Source organism: Haliaeetus albicilla, chromosome 2, assembly GCF_947461875.1.
Source record: "Haliaeetus albicilla chromosome 2, bHalAlb1.1, whole genome shotgun sequence".
Lineage (NCBI taxonomy): Eukaryota > Metazoa > Chordata > Aves > Accipitriformes > Accipitridae > Haliaeetus > Haliaeetus albicilla.
Genome location: NC_091484.1, coordinates 75,351,488 through 75,368,673, shown reverse-complemented (window position 1 = coordinate 75,368,673; position 17,186 = coordinate 75,351,488). Strand labels below are relative to the sequence as shown.

The window sequence follows — 17,186 nt, the reverse complement described above, 5'->3', positions numbered from 1 at the left end:
AGTACCCAAGTGCTTCTTGAACGTCTCCCGAGTCTGTCTAATTCATGTGGTGTGGTCACAGCCCACACACATTTAAAGACCGATCCCTTCCAGATGGAAAGCTACAAACTCCCCCAAGTCTTCAGCAGTTCTAGTGCACTGCAGGCATTTTTTTTTATTTCATACCAGGTATTTCGGAGGACTGATCTGCGTAAGATCCAAGCACCATATCTAAGATACAGTCGATTTAATAATAATCTTGGGCAATTTGCACAAATTGAATGACTCACAGTGGGCCATATACAGTCCTAAGGGATGACAAGATGCTGTAATGTCTGCATCTCTCAGAAAACCCTCATAACAAATCAGAATGTTCACTCTGTGTTACTTCATTAAGACCACAGTGTCTGGTTTGAAAACCTATCCCAAAACAGTAAAACAAGCAACAACTTAATTCACTCAAAGCTGCAGAATGGGGAATTGACTCTGACAAAAGAACACAGAACAACTAGTCTTGATTCAGTGCTTGGGGTTAAGAATGATCCAGCTGTAGCAGGTATTATTAAAGCTCTATAAAAGTAAGTGGTTTTGTTTTGGTTTTTTTTTCTCCTTTCCCTTTCCTCTGTTTTGCAGCTGGTCCCAGTAACTGCATACCTCACTGTTCCAGTTCTGGAGCTCTCTTGTGACACGGTTGATTTCAAGACCTGCTTTGTTGCACAGACCAAGACTGAACATGTCTTCTTGTGTAACAGGAGTGGCTGTAGAAGTTACTGGGCTGCTTTGCTGGGTATTCTGGTTTTGCAATTGGATTTCCTTGTAACATAGTTTTGCTCTTCAGTGTTTTTATTTAGTAAGACTGGATGCACTCGCTCAATATATAGCCAATGTATGATGACGTTGGCTGCAAGTGTATCAGGTCTGCTTCTGTTCTCACTTATGTGGGCTTTTTTTTTTTTTTTTTTTGACATCAGTGTATCTCTACTGATTTCAGCAGTTAGTCCAGATGGAACCAAAAGACTGAATCACAACCCTCACAAGTACTGGACATGCTTTGCTCATTTATAACGCTGTCCTAAGAGGCAACAAGAAGCAGTAGCTCCTCATGACTTCAGTTTGAGCTTGTGCCTAACAGTGTTAACAACAGGTGGGCTTCGAAAGAAAGATCATCAGGGCCTTATTTTGACGTGGAGGCCACTGATCACTCCCCTTGATTAGAGGATGACAACAGAAACTGGCCACATGCACAGAGAGCCTCTGATGATAGTGCAAGACATGATTTACTAGTTGGCGCATTGTTTTGAGTGCTACGTGCTGTGCAAACTTGTACAAAGGGTCTTGTATTGCTTTGTTTGATATTTGCCCCTTTCATTGCAGATGAACAGGAAAGGCATAACGACGTGGAAGTCTTTTCTGTCTCCCCTACTAATGGCATTTTGGAGGCACGTGAAGGGGACCCACCTACCAAAGAGATTCTGCAGATCAGCTTTACTGCAAGGTACGGTTAACAGGACTGAAATCTTGCTGTTATTCCCCGTCAAGCCCAGACTTCTATTGCGAGTAGTCACTGAAAGCAAAGAGCAGTTCTGCTCTGTTCTTGTGTTATCAGGCTGCTCTTTTTGCTTCTAACACTTGCTAATCCTGGGCTTCCAGCTGGTACTTTTTCCATATTAACAGTATTCCCTACACTGCTCCTGTATATGGGATTTCTTTTGGATTTGGCACCCAGAATTTCAGACCTGAGATTTACCCACTCAAAATCATGCTGTTTCAACAGTTGGCATGACACACAGACTACGTACCACTGGATAAAATTCCTTTTTTTAGGGCAATGTCTTCAACAGAGGGCAAATCTCAGGCCTGTAATTCAGTGCAGAGGCTGATAGAACAGTTGAGTCCTTTATGCATCCACAGCACTTTATTAGGACATAGGGAGAAATGTGTCTGGAGTAGTTCAGAATTCTAGTAAAGCATGTTTGTCATGCAGGAAAGTGCAGTGTCTTTTGCAGTCAGTCTCGGGGACCTTCATTATAGTTTGTGGCTTCTCTCTAGAAGAAACTTTTGCAAGTCCTTTACCTCCCTACAGGCATTCAGAGTTAACTCCCCATGAAGCAAATAGAGCAAAATGTTGTTCTCATACAGTGATACAATTTGTTTTACCCTTGCTTAGTCTGGTGCAATGTTTAGTGCTAGAGTCATGTTGATGTTTGACAAGAAAGAAAAAAAAAAATCCATGTATTTTCGTTGCCTCTAATCCAAAGGTTTTCTACACAACGAAGATAATGTGAGCTGCAAGCAAATGACAGCAAAGAACGTAAGAGAGCAGATGAAAATTACTTTCTTTGTCCTATAAACATCTAATATCGTTCTAATTATGTTTATGGACATCTTGTCATTTTGTCAAGGCTAGGAATTAGTTGTGAATGGCTGAGGTAGTGACCTAAAGCCTTTAATTTCTTTGCTCTAATTAGGGAGCTGCAATTCCTGTAAGAAAATTCAGCTTCCCTTACAAATTATTTTCTTGGAAGTTGTTACACATGGTGGCAGACAGTTTAAGACAAGTCTATCCCAGTGATTTCAGAGAACTCTGAACACTGCTGACAGAGAAGTTTCAAGAACCAAACTACAGGTGACACAAGTTACTGTCGTAACTTCCATCTCCCTGGAACGGGCTGTGAGATCTCCACCCCTGGAGCTACTGAAACCTCAGTGGGACGAAGCCTTGAGCAGCTGCTCTAAGCTGTCCCCACTCTGAGCAGCATGGTCGACCAGAGACCTCCCCAGGGTCCCGACTGCCTAAATTTTTCTGGAGCGCTTCTGAATATGCCTGAAGCACTTTTTGTCTGACAACAGATACGCTAATCAGCATGTCTGGAAGTACCAGAAATCAAAAATGTTGCTGTATAGCAGCCAGCTCGTCTGTTCAGCTCCAGACAAAGAATTCCCAACACAGCAGAGCTCAGGACCACCATGGCATTAGTAAATAATTATATGCAAGGTGTGAGGTGATCTTAATAATTCACCTCTCTAAATCAGTGGTCTTCCTACAGGGGAATTTTGTATGAGAAGGAAAAAATAAAAGTTGTCTGGCAGAGCAGGCTTTTGCCTCAGGCCTTTACAACAGCCATCTCTTAGACGCAAAGATGTCCTTCAGATTAACAGTCTCGGTAGTGTTGGGTAGCGTTAGCCTTAGGCAAATTATACTTTAAGACTTCCACCTAGTGCAAAACTACGCTTGCCATAAGCTTTTTGCTGTTGATTTACAACCTGGACTCCATTGACTGCCCCTCGTCCTAGGGGAGTTGACAGAAACTTTTCCATTTCAAACTTTGTCTGTCACAGGGATGAGTTTTCACATCAAGGCAGCACAGGTATTTGCTCCCAAACACTAGCCCCCCCCCCAGCAGATCACAAGTAGGAAGATACTCAAGTTCTTCTTTCAAACATGAAGTTAATAATCCAATGTCTTTACTTCATGTACAGACTGGACCATTCTTCTCAAACATCCTATATGTAGCTGTGGGATGTAACACTATGAAGTGAGATTGCCACCCACAGACTTGACATAGTGCTTGTGACTAGGAGCAGTTTATGCTTTAGGGAACAATTCTCCCCTCTTTCCTCCACAAAGTAACTAATCTCATCCTTAAACACAGAATTGCATCTAGCTGTATGTAACCAAACTGTCTTTTTGCTCTGCATTTTAGGAGCAACATTGAATACGAAACTATCGTGACCATTACTGGAATACTGGGAGAGAAGCCTTGCAAGCTACAGCTCAGGGGACGAGGAACATATGATGGAAAGTATGAAGACCTGTAATTTAAGCAAGACAATGTGGGACAAATGTCAAGGTAATGGGGTTGGATGCAGATGTGCCATCAGTTGAGCCTGTATTTCCATCTATGTCAGTTGTTTTAACATGGACTGGAATTTTAGCAGAATAAAATTTTAAAGTTATGAGGAAAAAAAGTTCATGGTAATTTTTTTTAAAGTAGTCATAATCTCATTCTGTGCTATTGCTTTTATTGCTGTGATAAGCTTACCGTTACCTACAGAACCAGGCTCTGCAAAATAATTGGTTTTAAATTGCAAAGCTATGGTAACAGGCCAAAACCCTCTGCATATCACAGTATGCCTCAAATGACAATTAAAGACTGTTTGTACCTTAAAAAATAGCTTTTGTTTTGCCTTGTTTATTTGTTTGACATTAAAATGGACATTGACACATAACAAAGGCAAGAATTAGTGAATAGGTCAGAATCCCCCAGGCTGTTTTCTCAGTGCCTTACATGAAAAGGGGAAGAGCCAACTTTCCCTGGACTCCTTGGAAAATTACCAACCTGCATGTTTCATCATGCTTGGGTTTTGAGAGCATCCCCTTCAGCTACAGAGGGAGGAACCCTTCCTCCTTTTAATTCTTTCCCCCCACATGGTTCCCATTTACTCACACTTCTCTTGAAATGTTTTTAGTATTACTTTAGCTAAAGGTCACTGAAATTCCCACTTCTGAGCCTGTTAAGTTTTCCACTCCCGTCATATAAAAGGTTTTTGTTAAAGGCAGTATGTGTGGGGAGGAGGGGGCTGCAATCCACACTGAAGGAGAACAAAAGATGTACAATAGCTGCCTTCTGCCTAGTTTAAAACAGGCTTGTACTAGCAATGAGAACTCATTTTATACACAGGACCCTCACTGTAAAGAAAGGACCCTCGAAGATGCTAATGCCCCTCTGCCCCCTCTATATAAGTTAACTGGTTTTGCTCTAAAATATAGCACATGTGATTGCCGAGTGAGGCAGGCTATAGAACAAGAATGAAAATATCTCTGTTATTTGAAGGTCGTGATTAGCTAATCATCATAAAAAGAAAACAAATATATTGCAAAACCCCAATTGTATTATTAAGTGCAAAAACAAGAGCCAGGACAAAGAACTTCAGTCTGTGTTACAAAATTAAACTTTGCTAACATGTCAAAGACGACGAGTGTGTTTCTTTTTCAAACTGTTAGCTCTGAGTTTCAGTGATCTTTCTGCTCATGAGAGAGAGAACAGGTAAGGGAGACTTCACAAGATAAATACACATTTGTATTAGCACTGAAGTACAGAGATGTCACTGATGTTCGCCTAAGTGCTTGCAGTAAGAGTAATGCTGAAATCTGTTTTATGTTAGGTAATTAAATATTATTGAGCATAAGCTTGTGCTCTAAGTTAAGAGTCACACAAGCTGGTAATTAGAAATGTGTTGTAAAAGATGGAATGGCCACTTTCAAACTCCTGGCTTCTAGCAGTTCAGCCGAACCTTTCTATTCAGGCACCTCCTGTGTATGTTACATTCTAGTTCTTCCACTTTCCCCCACTGGAGCCTTGAGAGCAGCTTGGTTAAAATCAGGAAGCTGCAGCACATCCTCCAGCACAGGGACAATTTAAGACATAGCCAACTTATGACTTGGATAGGACAGACAGAGTTGTAAAGGAAATGATGTTAAGTCTCTGCACGGCTTTCAAAACAAGCTGTTCTAGACTTCTTGCAAGATGGTGAAATCTTTTAAGAAAACCCTGGAAAAGCCTTTACCTGTGCACTGATGTTTTTGTTTTGAGCGACCCTTTTAGACAATCTGTCATACAAAAATACTGTACCATGAACTACTACTCTCTGGTAATATTCACAGAATAAAGGGATCAATTAAATTAGAAATATGCATTCATCATCACCACACAAGAGCCTGGAGTTGAACTTCAGCTGAACTAATTTCTCTTCTCATGTCAGGATGCTTTTTAACTCTGAAGCAAATGCCAGTTTTGCATTTTCCCACCTGCTTAGCAGATCTGTACGATTTATTTTACTTCACCATTTGTGCCTCAAATTTGTAGATCTAGTCATGAATCCCTAAATCCACTTGATTTCACAGTGCAAATCATTTCCTGTTACTAGAGAAGGCAGAGAATTAGCTGTCCTGTTGTTTCGTCAGTACACTGGAGTTTAGTTCCCTGGGTACTCAAATACTGCTGCAGCGCCCATGCCAGTTCCAATGCACATTGATACAACACCATATGCTCTGAAACGGAAGAACACATGGAATTAAGATGACAGATCAGTTTTAGATCATCTGGGGAAAAAAGAACACAATAAATTTGAGCTACCCACTGCTCTCCTGTGTCACCAAGAGATTCTAACTCTAGAGCAGGTCCCGGTGCCCTGGAGTTCTTGCAGGGTGTTGTTTGCAGAGCACGTGGACAGAGGTTTCTCTGCCTGCTTTCTGGAGAGTGTGCCAGAAGCAACTCCTCAGCCACCTGCCTCAGACATAGGAGCAGCAAGCTCAAGCTAGAAGAACTCCTTTGATTCAGGTGGGTTGAGGAAGAAACTCTTCCTCTCCTGCCTCCTGCCACTGCCCTTCACAGGGCTTTGCTATGTGGAAGTTCAAGGTAAATTTGGATAGTCAGATGACTTGCAGTTGGATTTGTGGAAAAACAGAGTGGCAAGCCTGATTTCAGAGCAAGTTCTTCCACTTCGGTTTGAGGTGGTTTATTGTTACTACCCGATTTGCTTGGCATTTAACAGCTTGCCACCACCATTACTCTCCCCTCTAGGACAGGGCACAGCTCTTCCTAAGATGCAAGTGCAGCGACACTCTATGTGCCAGCCCCAAAGGGAGCAGTGACAGAGCCAGCCAGCAGCACCTACCAGCTTTATTCCATACGTCAGGAAGAGCCCGAGCCCTGGGCAGAGAGCTGGGACCGGACTGTCACAAAGCTGGGTGCAGCCCACCCTTGCAGAGCCACCAGCTCTGACCACCGACTTGCTCCTCTAACGCTGCACGGTGGAGGTGTCTACCCCAGGGCCCTGCACCACCACGGACCAGGAGAGACTCCGTGTTCACGGGCAGCGAGACATGACACAGCCCTCCCTAAAGAGGGCCACTGGGAATTTGCATGCAAAGCTATCAAAGGGATGGAAAAAGCTTAACCCAAACTGATGGTTACCTCTGAGCCTAAGTTACTTACATACACATAAGGCATTAAGGCTAATTACTGTTCCTCAGTGCTCACCTTTTCCCTCTGCGCTTCAATTCACTGAGCAAAGTGACAACTTGACGAGCACCAGTACAGCCCAGTGGGTGCCCCAGTGCTATTGCTCCTCCCAGGGGGTTGACCTTCTGCATGGGAATGCCCAGCTTTTCAACACAGTACACAGCCTAGAAAGACAGAGGGAACAGTTTCATGGAGATGCTCTCGCCTCTGTTTATTCTCAGCTCTCCTGCAATAGAGAGCTAAGAGGACTGCAAAGACGACTGGTGATCTCGTCCACAAACAAAGAGAGCGAGCAAACCATCCTAGGCAGCTCTAGGGGCTTCAAAAGATTTGTGCTTAAAATGAATTTTGCTCAAACTACGTTTGTTATTACACAAACTCCACATCATTGTGTCAGCTGCTCTTAAAGTATGAAACAGTTAGCACTCGAAGGCCTGACTCCAGCTAGACCCTCTTTCCCAGTGGAAAGGAGTGGAACTACATTACTAACCCAAAGCACACAGAAGTGAGCTAAGCCTATCAACTCCATCTCAAACTCAGCCCACTACTTCTTGACAGGCATGTCACAGATTTGTGGAAGACACAGTAGTAGAGTTTCTACCTTTCATTAAGGACCTCCAAATTAGTGAGTGCAACACATTCACACTGACACCACCCAATAACAAATGACAGCCCTTGTGAAACAGATTCTGCAAGTTGGTATGAGGATACAATAGTAAAGATTACATTCTTATTCAGTGGACATATTTTTCTGGTTTTGTTTGGTTTTTTTAAAATATTAAGCTGTATAAGCAATGCCCTGCCTTTTTTTTTTTTTTTTTTTTTTGAGGGAAGGGGAAAATAGCCTGCACATGTTATTAACATTTGGTTGAAGATATAATATGTGGAACAAGTCTGAATCTTAATTTGCAGACCAAGCTGAAATATACTCAGCTACCAAGCAATGTAGCAACTCAGACAGGATGATCACTCACCTGGCTTGCAAAGGCTTCATTAATTTCATATATATCAATGTCACTCAGAGTCAGACCTATGGTTCAGAAAAGTCAGGATTTAAAAGGAGATATTTTCACCTTATGACTATATCAAAGAGAATAATTCACTGACAGCCTCTCTTTATGAATCCCAGTTCTACTCCACTAATGACAAAAAGAGGGGAACCTTGGCTCCATGTGGGCTATCTACACCTGTATGTGTGTTTATGTACAACGTCTAAAGACTGCAAAAAATGTCACATTCATGGTATTGTGTCACTGAGTTTGCCAAGTTTCCTTAGATTAAATGTGATTTCTTTGCAGAGGGATTAAAGATTGAAAGGTATTTTGAGACTGAAAGATAAAACTATAGCTGAGCTTGCGACCATAGCAAAGATATGCGGACAACAACAATAATCATCAGCTATAAAAGCTATTTAACCTGATGAATATGATAAGAACCCTGAGGAAAGCCTGTTCCACTGTTCAGATGCCAAAATTGTAAAGAAAAAAAACCCAAAACAAACACAAACCCCACACTCTGGTCATATTAAGGAACAAAAAACAGCACTACGTGATCACTAAATCACTTGTCACATGTTAACTGCTTGTTGAGATCATGCGGGGATTTAATCCTGAGCTTCTCAAAGGCATGTGAATGACAATTTATACATGAGTACAAGTAAACAGTATTACAATAATCCCAGTCGGAATCTCTTTTAAGGTTTTGAATTTAAGTTCACTGTTCCTATGGCTGATAGCTGCACATGCTATAATAGTATAATCTTAAATTTCAGTCCACAGAGTCTGATTTGCCAAACACTGTACGAATGACAAGGGGTTCTTACCTGCCTTCTCCACAGCTACAGGGATTGCGTAGGCTGGTCCTATACCCATAACATCAGGTGGGACTCCAACCACAGCAAAGGACCTGAGCACCCCCAGGACTGGGAGTCCCAGTTGTGCTGCTTTTGAGCGTTTTGCCAGGAGAACAGCAGCTGCTCCATCACTGACTTGGCTGGCATTACCTGTTGGAACAGATCTGTTAACATCTTTTTTGCCTAAGCACATTCTATTACAAGGCAGGTAAACCACAGGAACAACACAAATTTAACAACAGAGCTGACCTGCTGTAGTGCTACCATCCTCTTTGAAGGCAGGCTTCAGCTTTGCCAAACCTTCCAGGGTCGTGGAGGGCCTAATCCCTTCATCTTGGTGCACGGTGATTGTTTTTTGGTTGCCCTGATCATCTAGAACAGTGGTCTTCACTGGAACAATCTCAGTTTTAAACAGTCCCATCTGCTGAGCTTTTGCTGCTCTGTTAAGGAAGAGTATAAAAAGTTAAAATATTCTGGAAGTGAACTGCAAGGGAACTAACACCAAGGAAGCCAGCTAGTAAGAGTATGAACTAAGGTGTGACTTCGTATACAGGCACATCATCACTGAGCAGTGGATTGGAAGACAGGCAAATACTTATTTCCATTCATGGGAAGACAAACTTCTTGCCTCTACGTCACAGGAAATAAATCTCTAACGTTATGGGCATTCTCCCCAAACCCGAGTCACAGGATCACACACTTCTGAGCAAGATCCCCGTTCTGTTCTCATCAACACCTTTGTGACCAACCACCAGCAGCCCACAGCATGAAGCTGTACTTGTCCAGTAGTACAGTCACACCACAATTGTAACAAAATAAATGAATCCTGATGTTCAAACATGAATTCTTATTTTTGAGTTTAAACAGGGCAAGTGGGCTAAGCCTCTACATAACTAACGATTTCTGACAAGTTAGGGAATGGCTAAAGTTCCACTCATTCCTGGTTTTGTCTTGCTAAAGACAAGTTGAGCTTCTGACCACAGACTTCAGGTATAATCTTCTGGCATTTAAATGTAACCTTTCAACCCTAAATGATTGCAATTTATGTTGCATAGTTCAGTGTGACTTCATAGAAGGGTATCACCTAATTTAGCAGTAAAGGTGCAGCAAAGATAGGGTCTGGTCCCTGAGAAAGCAACATTAGTAGTAGGGAACAACTGACATGACTGGACTGATAAAAGTAGACAGAATGCAATTAGCTAAATTATAATTAGCTCAGGACACACAGTTTTAATCTTTCATATCAACAAGGTGTTTAAAAGCCTTCACAGTAAAGCTGATATAGATTTCCCTTCCAGCAGCAGAGCACCCTTTATAGGGAATACAAATTGGAGACCGAAAGCTTGTTTTACTCCCTCATCACTTTACGCTTTTACTAATAAAATGAAAATATTTAATACTCCCAGGTAAGCGAGAGTTAGAGCAAAGTGCTGAAGGACAGATCAGTAATTCTGCAGACATCCTGAGACCGAGGCCAGAAAATCACCCCTTTCCTCATGCGAGAGGCGAGGATCGCGTTCACATAGCCTTTTGCGTTATCAGTTCAATGTCAGTGAGAAAGGCTGGCATGCCAAGTTCCCTAAGAAGCAGAGCCAGAATTTAAAGGTTAACTGGCCTGTGCAGTGGCTTCCTGTATTAGATAAATAATTGGACCGGGGTGATGCTTAAACAGAGCCCTGAAAGTTAGTTTAACTCTTTGATGGCAGCAACTTTAACATATCACCTGCCACTGGACTACCAGTACAGCCCCATGGATTCCAGAGGTCAGTTGACTTTGGCAGTGATTTAACCTAAGAGGAAGGTTATTAGAGGTAGAATTGGACTCACTTGGAGCCAAACACCTGCAGCAATACAAGCCACTCTTCTCATAAGCTCAGCAGTTCTCTAGAAACTGCTACATTTAAACATTCCCTCTTAGGAAAGGTTCCTTCTGCTGCCACTCCCGCGTTCAGTTTCACATGATACTGAGCCAAAGCCACTATGAAAATACTGCACCATACATTCGTTTCACGAACCTCACAGAGGTTGTATCCTTTGGATGCTGAAAAATACAGGGGCACTCACTGCTCAAGGCTCACAAAATTAGTCACACAATCCCCAGTACAGCTCTGGGCTCGGGTTTCATTATCACACAACCCAGGACATGCACTGATCTTCGTAAGCTTCTTTACTCACTATTAAGGTTTGGAAGGCAACACGAAGGCTGCACTTAACCACTCTTGGGAAGTAGCAATGTGTTTTCCATCTGTATTTATTCCTTAACTAAAAGGTTTGGGGCGGGGGGGGGGAAGGCATTTACTTTTGTTGGGAAGCCAAGGCAAAGGCATCTTGCTTCTCTCGGGAAACTCCAAACTTCTCTGCCACATTTTCTGAGGTTATTCTGGGGAAAACAAAATCACAGAATTAATCCAACGACACAGCTGATGGAGCTGCAGTTAGCTCCTACTAAGACAACACAAGGTACAAGCAGTGGCTTCAGTCTCAAAGCTAACTGCTGCCTTCTCAATCTAAAACTGCTTAGCAGAAGCAAATCCTGAATCAAATCTAGGACCAAAACAAGGTTCAAATCCATTCTCCTTGCTCATTAAGCTGTTGAGCTTAAGACATACGACAAGGAAATCTTTCATCAGCGTCGCTGATCTCCCCCCCATTTCACGCAATTAATCTTCTACCACAACCAAGGAGGATGCGACACATACAGACCCAAGCTCACCGCATTCAGATTGATTTGAAACAGTACTGTCACCGAAGAGACAGACCACCTAGAAAACCCTTGAACTTTGGGCAGAGGAAACACTTACCCCATAGGAATAAGGCAGTCTCGAGCTTTGCTGTTTTCCATCATACTGGAACTGATATCACCAGGGTTATTTGCACTTCTAAGGGACATCGTTTCCACGCTAAACACAAGACAAATTTAAATTTGCTACCGGAGCTTTCATACTATATTTCTGGTAATTGCTCACTTAAGACTGATCAAAACTCAAATATCTTGACAACATGCTTTCCTATCACCCTACAGAAATGCAGCTAATAATTAAGAACTGGCTGAGGCAGTAGCTCTTCAATCATCAATATAAGAATTACCGTGAAAAGAAAACAGATTGCTGATTAAATTGATCCTTGTTTCACTGGAACAGGATACCAATGTCAACAGTTAATTTCTTGTGTGTCCACAGCTAGGAAGGAATTGCTAATGATTCTGGCACTTTTGTCCTCAAACATAACGAGAAACCTAAGGTCCTAGGACTGGAATTTCCAGTGAGATTGTCAACAGCCATAAAAATGCCACTTACAGCTTAAGAACCGGTTGGCAGTATAATAAGAAAAGTATTAAGCAAACCATGATAAGAGACTTCAGTGAGTTATGCCATTTGTATTTTGCAACAGAATTTAAGACATGGATCCCAGAGGCTGCAGTCTTTGACCTACAAGTGAGTTAACCCATTGAAGATATCCAAATTTACTGCAGAAACACACAGCCATCACTTAAGACTAGTAAGCTTTTGTAAAGTCGGTCTAGACGATGAAACCTACAAGGGGAAGAGGGTTCGAATTCTACTCTGCACCACATGAATACACTGATGAAGAGTAAATAACAAACCATTCATGGAGAACACAAGACAAGCAGAAAATAAGGTTTTTCACCAAGCAGCTTATTGTAAGTGCTATCAGGAATTTAAACTAACTCTAATATGGGACACTGTATTACCTGACTTCAGCTGCATCTACTCCCTGAAGGAAGGTATAGAATCAGGTTTTAAGTAAGAGCAAACCACAGCTACTGCATTTTGTGTTGTCATCCAGTATCTCTCCACCTACAGTGTGGGTGAGTCAACTCAGGGGAAGAGCATGACTTGGGTTAAACTCAACTCACAACAGCTATTTGTAACTTACTGATTTTATTGTCTTCATGAAGGACCCTGCAGGGTAAATGCCAGAAAACTTCTCACAATGAAACCCTGATGGCTTGCATACCCAAAGGTGCAAAGGCTGGATCCCAAACCCTTTGAGCCTTTTAGTACTTTTAAGCGTATCATTTTGGTGGACACTGCCAAGCAACTTCTTGAAACGAGTGTGTTAAAGTGAATGAGTGAAAAGGATCATGTGTTCGAGCACAAGCTTTCCCTGTGAACACCAAGTGCTCTGCCTACATCAGAGGAACATGCTTGTCTTGCTGAGCTGTTTATTTCGCAGCAGTCTAAGAAGGGAAGGGCATTCTCAACATCAGATCTTGCTCAGCCAGGTACGTGCAGGTGGTGAGAAGTTGTAAATATAAACATTTTCCTAAGGACTACCGGATGACTTTGTGCAGTAATAATTCAAGAAAGACTTAGAGTTACCAAGGTAAGGAAAAATAGAAACCCAGTATTTTAGCCTCAGGATTACTCAATACTTTTTTTTAATTCGTCCTTCTGAAGTGAATGTGTATGTGGTTACTAGTATTTCTCCAAAGCCAACCTAACATTTACATAATCCTCTAAAAAATAAACACTTCTTATGACGTTAGGACCGAAGCAAAGAACAGCACACCTGTCCACTGCAGAAGAACATCTCCTGTAAGTCTGTAGAACAGTTATTAGCATGAGTAGAACATAAATTTCTTTATCTAAGACAGCTGGTAGTCTTCTAAGACACTAGTTAATTGGAGATTAGTTAAAAAGCTAATTATGGCAGGCTCCTTCAGACTGTCAGAGCTCTGCACACAAGTGGTACCCTACAGCAGGGCCAGAGGACCCTAATAAAACAGGCTTTTCACACGCTTATAAGAGATACACAGCCTCTTATTGCAACCCCAGCAGACACGTCACCAAGACCAAAACTTCCAGGAGAATTAAAGGATTTTCAAGCATCCTCCCTCAGACCCTTTAAGATGACCCAATCTTCTGTGAAAGTACTCAGCAGCCTCTGGAAATACACAAATTGCATCTGGAGCCACCACTTAAATTCAGGTCCTAATTTTAGAGTTTATTCACCCATTTGTCAAGTGAGGACAGCATCTATTTCCTTGGCGGGGGTCAGATCTGGCTGGAAGGGGTTTCTAATTCCTCACACAAGAACTATTGCAGAGGGACAGAGTGCTACCTTCAGAAAGCCTAAGGAAATACCATAAAAAGACTTTCTTACCCACAGGCCAAGCCAATGTCATATGATCCATTTCGGATACCACCTGTAACAGCAGTGCACAAACATTCTTACTATCAATAGGAGCAAAAGCATTTCCATTCCAGCTGTGGTTTCACGAACATCTGAGGCACCCACTACAGCCAAATGGGGCATTCCCTCCGCCCTACCGCCTGCCAGAATGTGAACCAGGTCAAGGAGCTGATGGGGCTGAAGACTAACCGTGACCTGACATGCAACCAGAGAGGACTGGAGGGACACTTCTAGAAGCTGCCTGATATGGAAGTGATGGCAGAACTTACGCTCAGTAAACAAGTTACTTCTCTAGGGGTAAACTCGACCGCTCAAGGATATAAAAGTATTCAATTAACAACAAACTGAAAATTCCTAACAGCAGAAAACATTATTGCTATTTTTACTGCTCAGAGATTGGATGACAGGAGAAATGAGTACTTAGGGTGGGGCAGGCATCAACTCCGATCCAAGTGCCCATAACACTTACCAGCTATATTGATAATGGCCTGTAGCCCGGAGGAGCACTGCCGGTTCACACTCGAGCACGGCACCGTCTCTGGAATACCACTAGAAAATAAGGCAGTGTTGGCAAATACTCAGTGACAAAAACCACCCAACAATCCAAACCTCTAAAGAGAGCATTAAGCCACTTGATTAAATTTTAACCCTCAAGTTCAAGACAGATCCCTTTATGCATTTGTTGACCTATCTGGTCCTGCACCAAAAGAAAGCAAAGTTCATAGATAATTTCCACACTTGATCTGCGAGCGGCTCTGAGTGCTTCCCCACAGGTCTGTCTTCAGAAGGTCCTCTGTAAGCAGGGCCCTCTCGTGTGCCTACTTCCCGAGCTCTGATTGGGGCCAGAAATACTGAAAAGCTCTGCATTACCCACAATTACTGGTGGGCTCTGTCTGCACGTCTCCAAAGTGGTAATCATACACTGATTTACAGAAGCAAACATCACTTGGCAACAGACGCTGACTGAAATATTTGGAAGCTGGGATCCAGCTCAATATGAGCCATCGACCACCAACACTAGGAAGTGAACAGAAAGACTTGAGACAACTCGATGGTTTTGGGACCACGCAGAGCAGAGAGAAGTGCAGCCCTGCAGTACAGAGAAGCTGCAGGTGCAGCTGGGAGCCCACAAAACAAGATCTCCCGTTCAGAGGCTCAACACAGGCAGCACAAACAGATTAAACAGCCTCACCTCTGCCTCCCTGTCCCTTTGCCAACAGGATTCTCCCTACACTCAAAAGTCTAATTTCTAGGCAAAAGGTGATTTGCTGTAACTTCCTAGGAGCGCATGAGCCTCATTACAATCTCTGACCCAGTGCTGCTCCATAGCCAAAGCCTGAGAAGAAGAGGAAGAACCTTGATCTGGTTGAGAGTTTACCTTAGAAACTGTGCAACTCTTGCAATCAAAGCGCCAGCTCCAGGCTGCAGCACGTTTCCTGAGTGCAAAGATACGATTCCAGTCAGTTGGTTGCATGTCCCTCACTATTTGCTGCACACATCGAAGGGATGTTAACATCATCATGGCTTAGTCCTGTCTGGCACCCAGATCAGAGCCCCACCACTCGACAGAACAGTTGTGAAGGACGCACTGATTTCACAAACCTAACGCTACGCGCTAACCCCTTCCAACCCCGCAACACTTGCAAGTATGGGACACCAGGAGCAGCCTATCCCAGAGAGCTATCCCAGATCAGGAGTTTCAAGTTTGGACAGAGATTGTTCACTCACCCACACAGATGTCTCCCAGGACCTCAGGACGAAGACTGACATCTTGAAGGACAGCTGTCATAACAGCAGACAGCAGTTCATCGGGTGTAGTATCCTAAAAGCAGAGGGGATTAGCACTACTCAATAAACACTGTTAACTGCCCTGTCAACAGTTCACTCTCAGGTTACCTCAAAGGGCAAGCGTACAACGCTTAAGCAGCTTTACTCCACTTCTCAGCTCACGATGGTTGTTGTTTTCCTACAAAAGCAGAATTACTCTGCATGTTTTTTACCCCAGGTATCTTTCAAGCACTGTAACACACACACCGCTTTCTTAGCTAGCTTGGTTTTATATGAGCACGCTTTGTAGGGCCTTCAAAACCAAACAACTCCGGTGAGTTACATGACAAGACTTAGCAAGTAGAACCCCTCGGTTTACTCTGTGAGAGGAACAAAGGTGACCCCTCAGCTGGTGGGAAGCACCGCCGGCATGAGGAGACCTATTCTGAAGGATGATGAGCGACACGCACCCTTTGGGGCCATCCTGGCACCATGCTCTCGCCTCGGTCAGAGCCCCAGGACTCATCCAGTGAGGAAAAGGGCCGCTCCAGGAGAAGGAGAAGGGCGGCAGGCCTATGCCACCCGCCATCGGTACCCCAGCGAGCCGTGCAGGCGAGGGAGATGCCGCTTCTCCAAGCGGTTGCTCTGCTTGACCGCAGCAGGTGAAAGCAGCATGGTAGAGACCCCAGGCTTTAAGGGGAGCCGGGAAACTCGTTGGTACACTGACTGAATTTGTTTTGGGGGGGATGCTAAGTGGTCCTGCCGCACCTGGGCCACATCCCCGCTCCCGGCGTTAAAAACATGAGGAAACGTTGTCTTTTAGACCGCTCCAGAGCCCCGCGGCTGAGGGGCAGCGAGCAGGCGGGAGTCCCCAACTCCCTGTCAGGGGGCTCAGCGCTTGAGGGGGGGCCTCAATGCCTGGGGGGGGGGGGCTCAGGAGGGCCCAGCCCCCGAGGTGGGGAGGCGGGCAGGGAGGCCGCAGTACCGCCGGGAGGGGGAACAGGCGGGCAGGACCCCCCCCCCCCATCCCCGGGCCGTACCTTGAAGCCGCCGCGCTTGGCGCGGCCGATGGCGGTCCTCCGCCCGTGCACCACCACCACATCGTCGGGGCTGGCGGCCCGCGACGAGACCCCGGCCCGGCTTCCGCAGGGTGCGGCTCGAATGCCGGTCCTGGTCCCCGGGGGGGAACCGGCGAGGTGCCCCAGCACCAGCTGCACCCGCCGCGCCGCCCCGCCGGACGGCGCCGCCGCCATCTTGTCGTCTCCGTCGCCGCCGGGGGCGTGGGCGTGGACGCGGCGGGACTCGCCCCCTCGTTTGCATAGTCCCGCCCCGCGATGGCCACGCCCCCAAGGCTTAACCCAGGGTTCAGCTCCCTGCATGGAGGGGGGCAATAATAAATTGAAATA

The 17,186-nt window shown here is 44.3% G+C and overlaps 2 protein-coding genes across 2 annotated transcripts in view; one reads left to right on the top strand and one right to left on the bottom strand.

The window, feature by feature from the left end:
• The window catches only part of DLEC1 (DLEC1 cilia and flagella associated protein), a 39,965-nt gene extending 36,003 nt beyond the window's left edge, over window positions 1-3,962 (top strand). Inside the window, exons 36-38 of the mRNA XM_069799888.1 lie at window positions 613-766; window positions 1,354-1,474; window positions 3,684-3,962. Coding sequence (XP_069655989.1) covers window positions 613-766; window positions 1,354-1,474; window positions 3,684-3,798 — 390 coding nt within the window. The 3' untranslated portion in view covers window positions 3,799-3,962. The remainder of the gene's footprint in view (window positions 1-612; window positions 767-1,353; window positions 1,475-3,683) is intronic.
• Window positions 3,963-4,850: 888 nt separating this feature from the next.
• Window positions 4,851-17,074, bottom strand: ACAA1 (acetyl-CoA acyltransferase 1). The gene is made up of 12 exons (XM_069778286.1): window positions 16,821-17,074; window positions 15,742-15,835; window positions 15,392-15,449; window positions 14,483-14,562; window positions 13,984-14,026; window positions 11,658-11,756; window positions 11,156-11,236; window positions 9,106-9,296; window positions 8,827-9,006; window positions 7,979-8,034; window positions 7,023-7,168; window positions 4,851-6,031 (listed from the first exon to the last, which is right to left on the bottom strand). Exons 1-12 carry the CDS (start codon window positions 17,031-17,033, stop codon window positions 5,956-5,958), a joined length of 1,317 nt encoding a protein of 438 aa, XP_069634387.1. The 5' UTR covers window positions 17,034-17,074; the 3' UTR covers window positions 4,851-5,955.
• Between the last annotated feature and the right edge of the window lie 112 nt (window positions 17,075-17,186).